The 19,081-nt window shown below is 36.8% G+C and overlaps 2 protein-coding genes across 2 annotated transcripts; both read left to right on the top strand.

The window, feature by feature from the left end:
* The first annotated feature begins 4,047 nt into the window (after positions 1-4,047).
* il4i1 (interleukin 4 induced 1) lies at positions 4,048-10,676 on the top strand. The gene is given in 10 exon segments (XM_058745146.1): positions 4,048-5,664; positions 5,824-5,923; positions 6,846-7,069; positions 7,664-7,776; positions 8,072-8,273; positions 8,500-8,568; positions 8,665-8,801; positions 9,213-9,748; positions 9,751-9,961; positions 10,070-10,676. Coding segments are annotated over 10 exon segments (1,605 nt in total). The 5' UTR covers positions 4,048-5,658; the 3' UTR covers positions 10,077-10,676.
* A 448-nt stretch (positions 10,677-11,124) lies between these two features.
* On the top strand, positions 11,125-17,399 carry sdhdb (succinate dehydrogenase complex, subunit D, integral membrane protein b). Its single transcript, XM_058745147.1, has 4 exons — positions 11,125-11,268; positions 11,785-11,895; positions 12,426-12,576; positions 16,274-17,399. The coding sequence occupies exons 1-4, from the start codon at positions 11,220-11,222 to the stop codon at positions 16,437-16,439; spliced, it is 477 nt and encodes a 158-aa protein (XP_058601130.1). The 5' UTR covers positions 11,125-11,219; the 3' UTR covers positions 16,440-17,399.
* Positions 17,400-19,081: the final 1,682 nt, after the last annotated feature.

The raw sequence follows: 19,081 nt of genomic DNA, 5'->3' as shown, positions 1-19,081 counted from the left end.
TCTCGCGAGACTACGCGCTTCTCCCCGGAGCTTACGTTGTGCATTTCGCGGCGCCTACATCATACTCTCAACCGCCTTGTCGGGAACGCGCCTGCTCGAGAGAGGGAAGCTGGACTAAACGGTTTATAAAGTTTTAAGAATCGACATTTTTCTTAAACTAACGCATCGTTTCGCTTCAGAAGTCCTTTATTAACACCCCGGAGCTGTGTGGAGTAGTTTTGAGATGGATGGGTACTTTTTTTTCGGATTCAGAAACAGGGGCACCATTCACTGCAATTATACAGATTGGAACAGACAGGACAATGTTGAATATAACTCAGAATGTGTTATTCTGAAAGAGGAATATCAGACACGCCTAGGATGACCTGAGGGTGAGTAAATCTTTGGCTAATTTTCATTTTTGGATGAAGTATCCCTTTAATACCCACTGTGGGATGTCAACACAAGGCTGGTGCGACCGGTTTCTGTCAGGCCGAGAAGCTGTCACCGGACGACCTCTTTTAAGAAGACATAAACCAACATTTTTATGAAAAAAAGGTTTTTAATTTTAAAAGTTAAAAAAAAATAAATGAATAAACTTAGAATTTAAAATTGACAATATTGTTGTTTCATTTAACAATCATTGTTTAACATGTTCAGACTAAGCCAACAGACCATTTTAACAGGATAAATTGAATATTAACAAAATGTATGGGTCTAGGTAAAAAAAAAAAAAAGTCATTTTCATGAAAACTATTAAAATGGATTTATAGCGTTTTAGAAAAGAGCTCTTCATTTGTAATATCTGTTAAGTTTAAAACAAAAACAACTGTAAAAATAATAAGATATTAGACTATAAACATTGATATCTGGAAACACGAACATGATGATGAGACTGCAGGTGTATTCAGTCTAAACAAGGAAGTAAAAATCTTGACAAGACATACAAACAAATCATAAACTATAGGAGAAACGCGTTTACAGTTTTTTTTTTTTTTTTAAATGGTAATGGCAACACATTAAAATGCCTATAATGAAGAAGAAAAGTCCCAGTTCTGAGGGACTTTGGTTGGTCTAGTTCTTGGTCTGGTGACAGGATCCTGATGACGCTCATGTGTATCATGTTGTCTCTGTGTGAGTGTGCAGCTTTGAGTGCTTCTCAGGCCGTTTCTTGTGTGGCTGCCTCACCCTGCCTTGCCTTTTAGCATATGCCATCAGGAGCTTATAAAAACCTGGTTGGTCTAGTTCTTGTTCTGGTGACAGGACCCTGATGACACGCATGTGTATTATGTTGTCTCTGTGTGATTGTGCAGCTTTGAGTGCTTCTCAGGCCGCTTCTTGTGTGGCTGCCTCACCCTGCCATGCCTTTTCCCATCTTACCTTGTCCTGCTCATCCTTGCCTTGCCATGCCATTGACTGAGAGCTTTCCCTTTTGTTGAATTCTTTTCTCTTTGTTAATAAAAATACACTGCATTAACTTTACAAGTATACTTAAAAATAAAAAAATAAAAAATCAGCTGTCATCTGTAAACATTTCCACAGCCAAGGAGAACTATATATCATCCAGTAAAAACATATTAATGGACAACCAATAAATACCTGCATTATCAGCATATGACATCAGGAGCTTATAAAAACCCTTAGCATTTGTTCATGATAAAGACAGACATAAGAGCATGTTTATGTGCAAGCATGGGGCATGTGGTCTTCTGCAGGGTATGTGGTTGTCACGGTTATGCTTTTAGACTGTAGGGGAAGTGTCTGCTAGACGATAGTCCTTTCATGAGAAAAAGTTATGACCACAAAAGCACATTCAGTTCCAGGGTGTTTATTGAGTGCTCAATGAAATAATAGGCCTATATGAAGACCGACAGCCAGCAGAGCACCTGACACAACCAAGGTCGTTTATTGACATTGGCCAACTACGGGTGGTATATGATAGCATCAGCTGAAGAAACTAAAAAGTTTGATGTGAGGCGATTGTATCATGAAACAGATAAATGCAGAGACATAACAAGTTTCAGTCTTGCCGATGACACCAGTTGTAACTTGTAACTGTTGTAACACATGTGAAGCATACATTACATTTCAAAGTAAGAAAGAAATTCCTGGGATTTCATAAGTTTTATAATGGTTCTTTTTCTGAAATGAGTCATCTTCAAAGGCGGCCAACAAATGTGACAGATGCAGCCATCTTTGCAATGTTGTCTTTGAACTTCTGTTCTTGCAGTAGCTCAGTAGTTCTCGTGCCTAGATGGCGTCAAGTTATATGAAATATGTTGAGATCACTGATCTACACTGGAGAATTGTATACATTTATATAGGCTAGATCAGTGGTTGAGATGGGTCTCACATAAACACCTCCAAATATCAAATATATATATATAGAGAGAGAGAGAGCAAAACCGTTGTCAGGAGAGCCTGCCTGTGCATTCATAACCTCAAAAACACCCCCAACCCCTTAACCTGTTCTTTCACTGTCAACAAACAACAGTGAGTAATACAATAAAAAAATTACAAACAATAAAACAAACAACTGAAAAAAATGACAAATAACATACACAATTTAGCTTACAAAGCCTATCCACCTTATTTTTCTGGTAAGAGCGTGTGCGGCCATTTGTAAATTTAATGTGTCTGGCTTCAGGTGTCATCCGCTTCCAGTTATTTTTAATTGTACAAAACAGCTAATTTTGCTGCTTGATATTGCAAACTGCGTTTTTTTGCCATATTATTTTAATGTATTGTCTTAATTATAAACACACTGGGTTGCAGTACAAACAATTTTACTGTTTATTGCACTTTACATATACAAATGTAAAAATAAAGCACTGCATAGTTTTAAATATTAAATATAAATTGATTCATTAAGTTACAAAAGTTATTCAATGAAGAGCAGTGAATGATTCTCCCGTTTTCTTTTGTTGTTTGATTAACATTAATGACACAGACAGCAGCAGGTTTATACAGTAGGATCCTGTCACGGATTGCACTGATCTAATGTACCAACTAGCATTTGATTACTTTTCCAACTGTTTGTATTCACTTGTCCATTTGAGTGCACACCTAAAGAAGGCCAAACTGTTTCACTCAGTCTCGAAAAGTGCCTGGGCAACAGCGTCTCTTCCGCAGCTCAGAAAACGCGCACCGAACAAAATTCCGTGTTTCACTGATGACTAATCTGAATGCCTCTGATTGGCCATTGCATTCATAAGCTCAACAGAATCATGTGTGATTGGTTTTAATTTGCAACACTGTAAAAACAGGTAAAAAGAAATATGATATATGGGTCCACTCCACACTTTTAATTTTATTTACATTTTCACTTTATTCGCAACAACCGTAATAGGTTTTAGTTTAATTATACAGGGGCATTTTTTTTGTCAAATTAGGTGGCGTTTTGCCCTGAGCCCTGTTTCCAGGGAAACATTAAAAATCTTACTGATCCCAGAAAGAAGTGACTTATGCTCATCAAGACTGCATTAGTTTGATCAAAAGCAGTAGCATAATATTGTGAAATATTATTACGATTTAAAATATCAGTTTTCTGTTTTCTATTTTAAAATACTTTAGAATAATAATAATTTTAAATACATTGTTGTTTTTTGTTAAGCGCAGAATGCCTCCTCCACCATGTTGCCGTCATATAAAACAGTTGCCATGCCAACTGTCTCGTGTCCTTCCAAGTTCGTTCTTTCAACGTTCTTTCAACTGGCAAGACGTCTCCACGCAAGTCCGTTCTTTGCATTCTTGGAAGTGAGAAACAGCCAGTTTATTCCTGTGGTGGCAAAGCTGAATTTATAGGGGCGTAGCCATCATTTCAGAAGTGAGGGGGACTGAAATGTCAAATGTAGTAATTTATTTTTATTTATTTATTTAATTTTTAATTGACAAGTTTTATTTTTCTCTTATTTCTTACTTTTAATTGGCTAAGAAATCAAATACACTGCTGGACAATAACCAAAAATTTGTATTCTATAATATTTTTCTTATATTTTCAAATGACAACTTTATGATTTGTTTATATACTACAAACATTACCATTTTTATCACAGAGTAATTCAGAATAGTTTCTATACTGTAATAAATGCAATGTCAATTAGCACTGCATTATTTATATACGTTATTAATTACATGGTGATAACCTGGAGAAAAACTCATATAAACCATATATTGTCACAATCATGTGTTTAATATCTTCATCAATTCAAACGTTTCAGCCTAAACAGGATAGCTGGATGCTTTTGTCCATATTAGGGATTTCCTAGCGTAAGGTATTACTTCTATGAGTTTGTCTTGGATGTTCTGCGCAAGAGCGCCCTCTGGCTTGAGTATGGATTAAACATTCACTGCATGAGAATGTTGAGCGCTCGGTGATGTTTGCCTTATTCTGGATACAAATAAAACATCAGGTCATGCACAGACTATCCTATGTCTTTTAAGTTAAATCTAGATTTATTCACACCAGCGTTTGAAAACCTCTGTGTGAACACAATTGCCCCCAAAAAAATGCGAGGGAGGAATTTAAGTGTTATTAAAAGTGTATTCTACACATATGCATTAGCCATTACTCCTTTCTTCAGTGTCACATGATCTTTCAGGAATCATTCTAATATGCTGATTTGGCCTATTCTCAGTGTTGGAAACAGTCGTGCTGCTTAATTTTATGGAACCTGTGATGTGATTCATTGATTAAAAAAAAAAAAAGATATGATTAGATTTTATTAAGTTTTTAATATCACGTTTTATCAATTTAGCATGTCCTTGCTGAAAGCAGGTATTAATTTCTTTCAAAATAATAGCCTAACAAAAATAAAAATAGAAAATCCTACTGAACGCAGACTTTTAAATGGTATATGTATGGATGTATATGTGACATGCATCTCACTTGTAATGCAGACTTGACTTGACATATTCACAAAGTCTCTAGCTTTGCTGCTAAATTCCTGTGATAAGAGGGAAGAGGACAGCCTTTTGATCTTACTCAAGAAACAGAACTTTGAGGTTAAAAGGAATAAATGTGCTGTAGTCAGGAGTAAAAAAAAAGTCCATATCTTCATGTCTTCCCATTAAATACGCCTATGAAGATGTTTTTTTTTTTTTTTCCTAACCTGCAACATGACAGCCTCGGAAACTTTGTGGCTAAATACATCATCACCATCCTTTCAGTTTCTGCACTGTGTAGTTTATAAGACGGATCATTCAGGGCAGACCGGTCAGAGTGAGTAACAGGACATCTGGTAAGTGATCTATGATTTATTTGCCTAAGATTCTGACATTCCTTAAAGTGGAAACAAGCAAATTTGATAGAAATTTACACAGATCCTAGATTTGCTTGCTTTAGTCAGAAGAATAAACTCCTAAATGAGTGGTTAGAAATGATTGATTCTGGCGGAAATTAGGTATGTTAATGAATACTAAAGCTCACTAATCTAATTTGTTCAGTGTGGTTGAATCTTGAGTCTGTGTGGGAAAATATTTCTTGCAGAATAGGGGAGCCCACACATGATTCATTACCCTGAAAGGGGCATTAGACATATTAATAGCTTGAATAGCCTGTCCAGATATTTTATCCGTCTTCTACATCTCTTCAGTCAATTAAATTTGAGCAATTACACTCTTAGATATAATCCATAGCGGTTAAGTAAAATTCTGGACCATTTTTAACCATTTTTCATTATGAAGGTGAGTATTAGCTAGTCAGTTAGCTATTCCAATGTGAGTATCATTTTGAATTTTTTATAGCTTGAATTTGTCTGTGATTTATACTGTTATAGTGATATAACGGTTATTATGCTGCCCAAATTTCTCCATAATTTTGCAAATTGCTTTTGTCTTCCATAGGTTTCGCTTTCCACTTTACGCAAGAAAAGGTGCGCGAGGCGCTCCGGCTTCTGGCTCGCACAGTTCAAAATGTTTAAAAACTTTAGCCCGTGTAAATACTGTGAGTATTAGGACACGTGCTTTTGATTTGTCAAAATGCTTATTTGAATTAGTTGCGGAGATATAGGCTATGCTAAGTTTAAACGATAGGGAGTCCAATAGTGGTGAAGTGTGTCTTTTTCATTCATAAACAGAAAGTAAACCGAAACCACTTTCATGTGTGGAGAAGTCTTCCTTTATTGAGTAAATGGGAAAACAGGATCGTTTTGCTGGAAAACGGAACAAGTATAGCCTACTGAATATTTTTAACACTTCAGTTAGCTTAGGCAGCACTTTTGAAGCATTCTGCAAGCCTATAAAGTATGTTCCATGTTGACACCTTAAGGTAGCAGCAAATGATGAACTTTTGAGAAACTTCCCTCATATAATTTTCTGTCAAAACTACACCTACTGTTGTAGAAAAACCTCTCCTAATTCTTAGAAAATCACAACACAATCCAATGCGTATTAAGCTACGGGTAAAACACCTGTAGAAATCAAATTTAAAAATTCCTTAACACATTGTGTAGCCTGTAACCTAAGGAAAAAAATTAAGCTACTGGTAATTTTCAGTCAGGAGTCAGGACATAGCCTATAGCCTACGTTAGGTTTACGGACATTTCTTTAACCCCAAAACACGACTCAAATGCAGTAGGCTAGGCTAGGTAGGCTAATTCCAAATACGGTTAAAACAAAAAATAAAAATGGAAAATATTCATATTAACAAAGTATCCAAAGGCTTATGGGTAGTGCATGTAGTGATAATTGAGTGAACTATGGAGTTTGATTACAAAAATTCACATTTCAAATGCTGTTTAATTATGAAAGCTTAATTATTTTAATAGCATAAGGGTTTGCAGTGTGAAAATAAATTTCAAACATAGCCTAACTGCCAATAACTGATTTCTTTGATCATTTTACACTGTAATGTCTGTTTTCAACAGTACCTGCAGTGCTGGCACTGATCTTGGTTGTCACCTACCATGCTGGTGGATCTACGGATGAAGACCCTCTTTTCAAATGCTTACAAGACTCTGATTATGATTACCTTCTGAAGCTAACAGAACAAGGTCTCCCTCCAACGAAGAACCCTAAGCATGTGGTAATCGTTGGAGCAGGTGCTTCTGGACTCACTTCTGCCAAGTTCCTGGAGGATGCAGGACATAAGGTCTCATAACACTATCCATAGCACAAAGCAACATTTAACACTAACACCATAACAGGTGCTGCAAATAGGAAGAGCCCTCTAAACACATCTAAACTGAAGGAAACAATGACTGGTGCAAATCATGTCTCTATTAGTTACGAGAGATTATTAGAAACAATTGGTAAAAGCAGAACAATAGGTTTTGTCCATTTCTTCACATATAGTTCCAGTTATCTATATTGCTGGGTTTAACCCTTTCAGACACCAGACCACTAACCACTTCCACGTGAGATTCATGATGTGGCCTAATATAGTAACTTTCTGCTAGTTCCAAAATGATGTCTTTAATCTCATGACCTGGCTTTTCCCAACTTACTTAGCGCACGCGGAAATCAGTCATTTTTATAGGAAAAGAAATTGACAGTAATCAAGATTATATACAATAGGCTAGGTGAAGCAGAGAAAATCCCTAGAAAATGTTTCCCTGAAGCACTGCATAATTAAAGTTTTTTTTAAGGTATTTTCCGTTGAAGCACATCTACTTTCTATTTAATATTCTAATTAATTTCCATTATCACAGCCTTTAATTCTATTTTCTTTTCTCTGCTCTTATAGGTGACGATTATTGAGGCAAGTGACCGTATAGGTGGAAGAATTCTAACATATAGGAATGAAAGTGAGGGTTGGTATGGAGAACTTGGTTCCATGAGGATCCCAAGTTTCCACAAGTAAGTTCTCTTTTAATCTCTATCCATGAGAGTCAAATTCTATTTCATATTCACTTTGTGTAACTTTCTGAGGGTAGACAGTACAATAATTCGTGTGAAACTGTCACAGTCAGCAGCAGAGATTTATTTGATAGTGTAATTCATAATGAATAACATGCGGCAGACAACAGGAAATCCAACATGTGAAACTGACATATAATCAAAGACTGCTATTCAAGTGACAATGACCCCTGATGGTCAAAAGGTGGAGCTGCAGGCCACAACTTAACTTGTTTTCAATGCTATCACTTTCAAGGATTCTCAGGAGTCTTGCAGACAAGATGGGCCTGAAGTTAACACCGTTTGTACAGGACGACGAAAACACTTACTATTTTATAAACGGATTTCGTTATAAAACCTACACCGTAAAGCAGAACCCAGACATTCTGAAGTACCCTGTGAATGACAGGGAGAAAGGGAAAAGTGCCAGAGAACTGTTTGACATGGCTTTGGGCAAGGTGAGTGAAAAGACATTCTGTTTATTCAAAAAACACATGTATCTGACCAGCCAAATGTTTATGAAAAGGAGAATGAATGAGGTTAATTAATAAGGTTTCTGATAAAATCAATTAAATGAAGTCAGAATAATTAAATATTGTTAAAACCATAGACGCTTTTTCCCTTATCTTGCTTTTATTATTTATTTGCTACTACATTTTCCTTTCTTTCTCTGAACTTTATTAGTTAAAAGATGATCTGCGGAAAATGGGCTGTGAGAAAATGTTGAACAAATATGATTCATACTCAGTCAAGGTAAAATGTCATCAGATTTAGCACTTACAAGTAGTTTTAAAGTGTATTTAATAGGGGTACTAATGGCAGGATGTCTCTAAATCCAATCTGTAACAGGAGTATTTGGTGAATGTGGGAAATCTGAGCAGAGGAGCTTTGCGAATGATAGGTGATCTCCTGAATGAGAAAAGCTTCTTCTACACGGCCCTCACTGAGACGCTCTACATCCAGTGTGATATAAACGACAATGAAATGTAAGATATTACAGTTAACACAAACTATTATCTCTACACAACCATTTGAAAGTTAAAAAAAAAAAAATGTTTTCAAGAAAGTCTCCTATGCTCATCAAGGCTGCATGTATTTGATCAAAATACAGTAAAAACACTAATATTGTGAAATTTTAGTGAAATATCATTACTCTAGTGTTTAGTGTCACATGATCCTTCAGAAATCATTCTAATATGCCGAAGAAGCATTCAATGTTGAAGACATGTTTTTACTGTTTCTAATCAATTTAATGTATCCTTGTTAAATGAGTATTAAGTATATATATATATATATAGCTTACTCCAGACTTTTGAATGGTAGTATATATCAGCTAAAATATCAAATGATGTCAAACATATTAAAATAATCTACATCATTCAGTGCTCTTTTTTCAGGTATTCTGAATTTGAAGGTGGCTTTGAATCACTCCCTAAAGCATTCTACACTGTGCTAAATGCCACAGTTTTTATGCAATCAAAAGTCCAGGCTATCACTCAAACACAGGACAACGTAACAGTTTCATATGAACATTACGACGGCACCCTGACCAGCATTACTGCCGATTATGTGCTGGTGACCGCCACAGCCAAAGCAACGCTCCTCATTGACTTTAAGCCTCCTCTGTCGGCCGAAAAGATGGAAGCGCTGAGGTCGCTGCACTATTCCAGCTCCACAAAAGTAGTGCTGAGTTTCAGCAAAAAGTTCTGGGAGAATGATGGCATCCGGGGTGGGAAAAGCATCACAGATCTGCCATCACGCTTCATTTACTACCCTAGTCATAATTTCTCCGGAACAGGCGGTGCTGTGTTGGCTTCGTACACCTTCTCTGATGAAGCTGCATTCCTACAGACTATACATGAAGAGGAGTTGAAGCATCTGGTATTGAATGACCTGGTAAAGATCCATGGAGAACACATCCGCCAGCTCTACACCGGGGAGTTGTGAAAAATTGGGGACTGGATCCTTACAGCCATGGCGCCTTTGCCATCTTCACTCCGTTCCAGATGATAGACTATAGTAAGTCTATAGTCCAGAATGAGGGGAGGATTTACTTTGCAGGAGAGCACACGGCCAGACCTCATGCCTGGATTGAGACCGCCATGAAATCTGCTCTGAGAGCTGCAGATAAAATAAATAATGCAAAGTAGGAAACAAAGCATGACGGTGTGTTTAATAATACACTAAAGACATTTTGAAAACCATATAGTTGCCTAATTTGAAATTTAACCCTCTTGTGCTCTTTCTTTACCAGGTTTTGACTGACTACACTCTCAGAGACGTCAAAATATGACTTGAAACAACGGATATCACAGCACTCTGTCAACCATCACCTTTGCCAGACTTTGTTACTTGCACTGCTATGATACTATTTGTCAAATACCAATTGTTAAAAAAAAATAATAATTCTTAGATTTTTGTGGAATAAATTAGTAGATTAAGTTGTGGGTTGTGGTTGGCATTTTGGAGTTGTTTGATATTTTATTAAATTGTATGTAAATTTAAGATGCTAGTGATCTTCTAAGCAGTTATGCAAGAATCATGACACTCAGTACAATGTATCATTATCCTGAATTCTATTGCTAACTGTAAACATATCATGTAACAATGCAACTAGACTACCAAAAAAAAAAAAAACTTGACATTTATTCAGTGTATTTTTATTCTATTTATTTTATTTTAAAATTACTGACATGGAATTACCTTACTGAATATTCTGGTACTGTATTTATACAGACTATTTTATTATTAACATCATTAATAATATATATTTTATTCAACTGAAATGAAATTGTATTTACGTACCTTTTGTTATATATTTACAAGTTAATAATGAAATGTTAAAATGTTGCATAGATTAATAAAAGTGTGTATTTGTTCAAAAGTATTTTGTTTTTTGTTATTGTATGTGATGCAATTTGTAAAACATCAATTAAAAAAAGTAATGAATAACAATAACACATCTAATACAATACATCCTCTGTTTATACTGTATATATTCAGTCTGAAAAAACAAACAAAAAGATGGCGTTAATGGGAAGACTAATGCAAGTCTAAACAACTCACCCACTTTGATATCACCACCTTGTCACGTCCAATTAAAACTTTCAATGGTCTTTCAGTGTTTTTTCTTAAAATTCACCATAAATTTGGTGAACTCAAAGGGACAGCTCGGTGTTTAACATTGTTTAAATTGGTACTGCCTTGAGTTATTGTATTGGAATAAATGTTAAGATGTTTAAAACTCGATGAGATATTATAATCAAGTATTCTAGTATATGTAAATATTTTAATTGATTTGTATTAGCATATTTTGCATGTAAAGGTTAATTTCACCACACCGGTCACTGGCAGCGTTAGTACATCCGGGTGATTCCAGTGACCTTGGGTTGGTTGTGAGAATCATGGCGACTCTTGTCAGGATAAGTTCTGTTTGCCACAGAGGTGTCAGCCGTAAGTTTGAATGTTTTTCATGCTTTTCTTCTCGCACCTCATCCTGTGTCACAGTTGTTTAGCTTCAAGGTCGTATGTAAAAGAAATCGTTCTCTTTTTTTCCATGTTAATCGCAGCACGCGTACTAGGACTGAATAGCTAGCATGCTAACTTAACCCTGTCTTCTCTTTCTCTAAATCAACCAGTTAACTTTATATTTATGTAAAAGTGTTGGTAAACGCAATAACGTACACAGTGAGACTGAGACTAGACGGATTTTATTAGCGTATAATAATGTCTGTGTTTATAGAGAGTGTTTGTAAAGGCTCAAAATAGAAGTTATATTCTCGTAATTTATCAATTCATGTGGGGTGTTTGTTTTTAAATGACTTGATTTATAGAAGCATTGTATGAACATCCATCAGTAACCTCATTCGTCACAAATGAACATCAAATTACGTGAAATATGAATTCTGAGTACCTTTTTCCTTTTAATTACGTATGTTTCCTTGTATTGTTTATTCCTCACTTCCACAGCTCTGTTATTTCGCTCTTCCTCCCTCATCAGACCTTTGGCCGTACAGAAGAAGGATCGTGATTGTCCGTACTTGATATCAGCAAAGATCCATGCAACTCCATCCAACTATGGTTAGTGATTTAGATTGTGTTTTTTTGTAACATTGTAAATCAAGACAGAGCTTTTTGTCTATTCCTAAAATGTTATTGTCCTAATATATAGTTGACAGTACTGTCAGACTGGACAAGAGCCTTTTCGTTGGGTCTGAATTTAAGTGTTTTAACATGCAGAAATACAAATCTAATCATGATTGTTTCGTTAGTCAAGTAAATGATTATTAACGGATAACTACTACTGTGTAATAGGCAACAGAAGATAAATGCTGAATGTGAATATTGCTATGCTAACCGTCTGTCAGGTTCTCAGAGCAAATGGTAAATAAGTTGATCGCTGGGAAAGACAGAATGAAAACATTGGGTCATTTAGAGCTACAGACTAAACATAGTAAAGCTCAAACACTCAGAATGTCATCTTCAGCTTTTTATTTCCCTCTGTTGGGGTACAGGATGGAGACATATGCTGTTGAAAGACTGAATGTGTGTTGACGGAGATGCTGTGTTGTGAAGAACAGTTGTTGATGTGTTACTGTTTTATGTAATAGCGGGCTCTGGGTCCAAAGCCGCTTCTCTGCACTGGACAGGAGAGCGGATCCTGAGCATAGTTCTTCTAGGTTTGGCACCCGTTGCATACTATTACCCCGGCCCTGCTGTTGACTACTCTTTAGCAGCTGCACTTACTCTACATGGTCACTGGTAAGAGAATAGGCTGTGTTTTATAATTAATGCTTGACATATTCAAAATGAAATGGTTCATTGCTGTTAATTTTTTGTCTTGCTTTTTTTCTGAATTCTGGAAAGCTGTTGAGAACAATTCAGATCAATTATTAGTGAATGTTGCCACAGTCATTTGGTAATATTTAGTATGTGACTATTGTAATTCCATATGAAGTTTCACCTCTCAGTTTAGTGACTGACGTTGCGCTATACCATTAAAAATAGTGTCTGACATGAAATGAAGGTGTCTGCAAAGCTAAGTCATGAGTGGCTGTTACACCCTTCGTGCAAGGATTTAACCTCCCTGTGGACATTGGCACTCAAGGCCACACTTCTAATTTTAGCAAAGCTGTTAGGGTCACATAGGTACATATAGTTTGCTTTTTTATTATTTCAGTTGGGTGTAAATATGGTAAAAGTCTGGCTTTTAAACATGTTTGAGCCTGGATACCATATGCTTGACTACATTTAAACAAATAGTTTTAAAAACTCAAGTACAGTATCTCACAGAAGTGACCTCACATTTTTGTAAATATTTTATTATATCTTTTCATGTAACAACACTGAAAAAATGACACTTTGCTACAATGTAAAGTAGTGAGTGTACAGCTTGTATAACAGTGTAACAGTTTTCTGTCCCCTCAAAATAACTCAACACACAGCCATTAATGTCTAAACCGCTGGCCACAAAAGTGAGTACACCCCTAAGTGAAAATGTCCAAATTGGGCCTATAGTGTCAATATTTTGTGTGGCCACCATTATTTTCCAGCACTGCCTTAACCCACGGCATCACAGAGCTGGTGGATGTTAGAGACCTTGCGTTCCTCCACCTTCTGTTTGAGGATGCCCCACAGATGCTCACTAGGGTTTAGGTCTGGAGACATGCTCGGCCAGTTCATCACCTTTACCCTCAGCTTCTTTAGCAAGGCAGTGGTCGTCTTGAGGTGTGTTTGGGGTCATTATCATGTTGGAATACTGCCCTGCGGACCAGTCTCTGCTTCAGTATGTCACAGTACATGTTGGAATTCATGGTTCTCTCAATGAACTGTAGCTCCCCAGTGCCGGCAGCACTCATGCAGCCCCAGACCATGACACTCCCACCACCATGCTTGACTGTAGGCAAGACACACTTGTCTTTGTACTCCTCACCTGGTTGCCGCCACACACGCTTGACACCATCTGAACCAAATAAGTTTATCTTGGTCTCATCAGACCACAGGACATGGTTCCAGTAATCCATGTCCTTAGTCTGCTTGTCTTTAGCAAACCGTTTGCATTTTTTTTCTTGTGCATCATCTTTAGAAGAGGCTTCCTTCTGGGACGACAGCCATGCAGACCAATTTGATGCAGTGTGCGGCGTATGGTCTGAGCACTGACAGGCTGACCCCCCACCCCTTCAATCTCCGCGGCAATGCTGGCAGCACTCATACATCTATTTCCCAAACACAATCTCTGGATATGACGCTGAGCACGTGCACTGTTCTGAATGGAACCTGTCCTGTTAAACCGCTGTATGGTCTTGGCCACCGTGCTGCAGCTCAGTTTCAGGGTCTTGGCAATCTTCTTATAGCCTGTGCCAACTTTATGTAGAGCAACAATTCTTTTTTTCAGATTCTCAGAGAGTTCTTTGCCATGAGGTGCCATGTTGAACTTCCAGTGACCAGTATGAGAGAGTGAGAGTGATAACACCAAATTTAACACACCTGCTCCCCATTCACACCTGAGACCTTGTAACACTAACGAGTCACATGTCACCGGGGAGAGAAAATGGCTAATTGGGCCCAATTTGGACATTTTCACTTAGTGGTGTACTCATTTTTGTGGCCAGCGGTTTAGACATTAATGGCTGTGAGTTGAGTTATTTTGAGGGGACAGCAAATTTACACTGTTATACAAGCTGTACACTCACTACTTTACATTGTAGCAAGGTGTCATTTCTTCAATGTTGTCACATGAAAAGATATAATAAAATATTTACAAAAATGTGAGGGGTGTACTCACTTCTGTAAGATACTGTATATATTTTGTATTTTACTGCATTTGAACTTTTCTTTTTTATAAATGTTAACATTAAAGTTAATAATGGTATAGTTAGTGCAGATTAAAGTATAGATTGCTGTAATAAGATGTTCTTTTATGGATTGTAACATTTCTTGGACATTACTTTTGACTTTGAATTCAATGGATTATTTCAGTGCTTTTTGTCCTGTTGTACTTTAACATCTTCTTACATGTTTGGCTTCTTAAAACCCAATGGTACATGTCTCTTATGTTTACTGAAAGCTTATTTAAAGGGTATTCTTTTTTTTGTCTCCCTTAGAATATAAATATTTGAGCTGTTGGATATTCGATTGATACATTTAAAGGGTTAGTTCACCCCAAAATGAAAATTCTGTCATTAATTACTCCCCCTCATGTCGTACCAAACCCGTAAGACTTTCTTTTATCTTCGGAACACAAATTAAGATATTTTTGATGAAATCGGAGAGCTATCTGACCCTCCATAGACAGCAACGCAACTGAAATGTTCCCAGGTCCAGAAACGTAGTAAATACATCGGTAAAGTAGTATATGTGACAAAGTGGCTCAACTTCAGTTTTGCGACGCTTTGAGAATACTGTTTTTATTTTTTTCGCAAAGAAAACAAAAATAACAATTTACTCAACCATTCTTCTCCCCCAAGTTACGTCTTCCGCCATTTTGGAGAGTACCCTAGAACATATTTGACGTAATCAGCGGCGTTTACGTTTGGGGGGGAAAGCGTGCGCATGAACGAAAGCTGTGTAATAAGCGTTGTTTACGCTTAGGCGAAAGCGTGCGTATGCATTGTGATACTCTCTAAAATGGCGGATGACGTAACTTGGGGGAGAAGAATGGTTGAGTAAATTGTTATTTTTGTTTTGTTTGGCCAAAAAAAAAAAGTGTTCTCATAGCGTCACAAAACTGAAGTTGAGCCATTGATGTCACATGGACTGTTTTACCGATGTATTTACTACGTTTCTGGACCTGGGAACATTTCAGTTGCATTGCTGTCTATGGAGGGTCAGATAGCTCTCTGATTTCATCAAAAATATTTTAATCTGTGTTCCGAAGATGAACGAAGGTCTTACTGGTTTGGAACGACATGAGGGTGAGTAATTAATGACAGAATCTTCATTTTGGGGTGAACTATCTCTTTAAATGTATGAATCGAATATACAACAGCTGAAATATTTATATTCTAAAGGAGACAAAAAAATAATGTTGATTAATCATTAAAGGAATAATTCACCCAAAAATGAAAATTTGCTTAATTTATTCACCCTCAAGCCATCAGATGTAGATGAGTTTGTTTCTTCATCGGAACAGATTTGGAGAAATTTAGCATCACATCACTCCCTCTGCAGTGAATGGGTTCCATTAAAAATGAGTCCACAAGACTCCAGCACATCAATTAACATCTTGTGAAGTGAAAATGCTGCTTGTTTGTATTAAACAAATCTGTCATTGAGACATTTTAACCTGAAACTGTCACTTCTGGCCATAACATGAGTCCATAATCCTTAATAACGCTTCCTCCAATGAAAAAGATGTTTAGAACTGTTTTGCACTTTTAATTTTTGGGTGAACTATTCATTTAACATCAATATCATTATTGGAAAAGGACAGCATTGCATTTTACTTTGTGTTTTCCAGGGGTCTTGGCCAGATTTTGACAGATTACGTTCACGGAGACTTTAAAATCAAGATGGCAAATGCTGGCCTCTTCCTTCTGTCGACCGTCACCTTCGCCGGCCTGTGCTACTTCAACTACCATGACGTGGGGATTTGTAAAGCTGTGGCCCTCTTGTGGAGTAAATGACTGGACTGAGATGGGGGATGGGATCTGCTTTTGGCATCAGAGTTCCAGTTTATTGTATACATTTGTGAAGTTTGCGAAATATGTAAATTCTATAAATATATCATTTTTGACAACATTGTGTCGATTTGCAGGTGTTTTTAATTGTTAATGTTGTCAGTTTGTTCAGAACATGCTCAGCTTTTGCTTAAGATGGAAATCTCTGCATGTCATCCACTCTCTTGTCTGGCAGATCAGTGTTTCTGAAGCAGCAAAATGAACTAATTGTTGTGGCTACAAGATGCTGGTCACTGTATTTGAAATCACTATGCTAATAATATTACCTTTTTACAGGAAAATGATCAGGTAATAAATGTTTTGGCCATATTTATCGCATAATGTCTTTTTGTCAGCCAGTATCTGATGTTAAAACGTAATATCTTGACTTAAGTTGGTTGTCACATTCAGAATAAACTTTATACAGGTATTTGAACATGTATCTTCATAGTCCTCCAGTAATAACCACAACATGTGGAGAATTGACACATTGACACTTTGCATGGCTGTATTTCTGCTTAAGTAATTAATCATTTATGAAAGGCAATTTGTAACTTGATGTGCTTTGCATTAAAAGCAATTTATGTCTTTCATTTTAAATTGCTTGATGTATTTAAAATGGTATATCCAAGCTTGTGTGGGTAATTATGTAAATTGAATCTAAATTACAAAATGTGAGTTTTGGATCTAAAGGTTTCTAGAGATACTTTTTTTCCTGAAAGGAATAAATTTTCGATGGAGATTTTGCAAGTCCTGTTATCATGATCTTATACATGTCTGAAATGACATGATTGAGTCTGGTTGCACTTTTGTCTGTTTAAAGTGCTATGGAGATTTGTGTAATAAATCTGTATGACTAGATTTCTATGCAGATTGAAGCTTTGGGTACAATTGTGCACTTAAGAATAAAGGCAGTTTTTTGGATTACATGGTTTGTTTGGAGCCAACAGGTTTTTCCACTGTACTATGTTACAACAGGCAAAGTTGAAAGATTAAATACCTGAATGTGCATCTTAAAATTCTCCCAATTTTACCAAGTATTGAGTTTCAATATCAAGGGTCTCAGTGATTCAGTCATTTCACTGGCCCCAGTCATTGCTATTCCAAGTAAAAACTAAATTATGTTCTATAAACTAAAAACATGTTCTCTAAAACTAGCTGATAAGGCCTATAGCTAAGGTTATAAAGCTTGAATTAGGATCACTGAATGAAACAACTGTTTTGTTTTAATATGCTTTTTATTAACACTAGATGGAGTCCAAGACTTAATGCTTAAACAGAATTATGTAAGAAAATCTAATGTAGTTTGCAGGTGAAACATGTACTGTTACAAATATATTTAACCTGTAAATATGTATTTATAAAATTGTAATGAAATTCAGATGTCCAGTGCAAACAGTCATAGATAGAATGCAGTTCTTGATAGTCACTGATGAGCTTTGTGTCAACATGATAATGCTCACAATAATGGAAAAACAGTATCTGTAAGTGGACCTTTTCAATGCTGTTTGATTATCGTTAGACATTGGATACTATATTTATCCATGACTATACAGGTGCATCTCAATAAATTAGAATGTCCTGGAAAAGTTCATTTATTTCAGTAATTCAACTCAAATTGTGGAACTCGTGTATTAAATAAATTCAATGCATACAGACTGAAGTAGTTTACGTCTTTGGTTCTTTGAATTGTGATGATTTTGGCTCACATTTAACAAAAACCCACCAATTCACTATCTCAACAAATTAGAATATGGTGACATGCCAATCAGCTAATCAACTCAAAACACCTGCAAAGGTTTCCTGAGCCTTCAAAATGGTCTCTCAGTTTGGTTCACTAGGCTACACAATCATGGGGAAGACTGCTGATCTGACAGTTGTCCAGAAGACAATCATTGACACCCTTCACAAGGAGGGTAAGCCACAAACATTCATTGCCAAAGAAGCTGGCTGTTCACAGAGTGCTGTATCCAAGCATGTTAACAGAAAGTTGAGTGGAAGGAAAAAGTGTGGAAGAAAAAGATGCACAACCAACCGAGAGAACCGCAGCATTATGAGGATTGTCAAGCAAAATCGATTCAAGAATTTGGGTGAACTTCACAAGGAATGGACTGAGGCTGGGGTCAAGGCATCAAGAGCCACCACACACAGGCGTGTCAAGGAATTTGGCTACAGTTGTCGTATTCCTCTTGTTAAGCCACTCCTGAACCACAGACAACGCCAGAGGCGTCTTACCTGGGCTAAGGAGAAGAACTGGACTGTTGCCCAGTGGTCCAAAGTCCTCTTTTCAGATGAGAGCAAGTTTTGTATTTCATTTGGAAACCAAGGTCCTAGAGTCTGGAGGAAGGGTGGAGAAGCTCATAGCCCAAGTTACTTGAAGTCCAGTGTTAAGTTTCCACAGTCTGTGATGATTTGGGGTGCAATGTCATCTGCTGGTGTTGGTCCATTGTGTTTTTTGAAAACCAAAGTCACTGCACCCGTTTACCAAGAAATTTTGGAGCACTTCATGCTTCCTTCTGCTGACCAGCTTTTTAAAGATGCTGATTTCATTGTCCAGCAGGATTTGGCACCTGCCCACACTTCCAAAAGCACCAAAAGTTGGTTAAATG

The sequence above is a fragment of the Onychostoma macrolepis genome, chromosome 15 (genome assembly GCF_012432095.1).
Source record: "Onychostoma macrolepis isolate SWU-2019 chromosome 15, ASM1243209v1, whole genome shotgun sequence".
NCBI classification, from domain to species: Eukaryota; Metazoa; Chordata; class Actinopteri; order Cypriniformes; family Cyprinidae; genus Onychostoma; species Onychostoma macrolepis.
The sequence above is the reverse complement of the archived record's forward strand: the minus strand, read 5'-3'. Positions and strand labels throughout refer to the sequence as shown.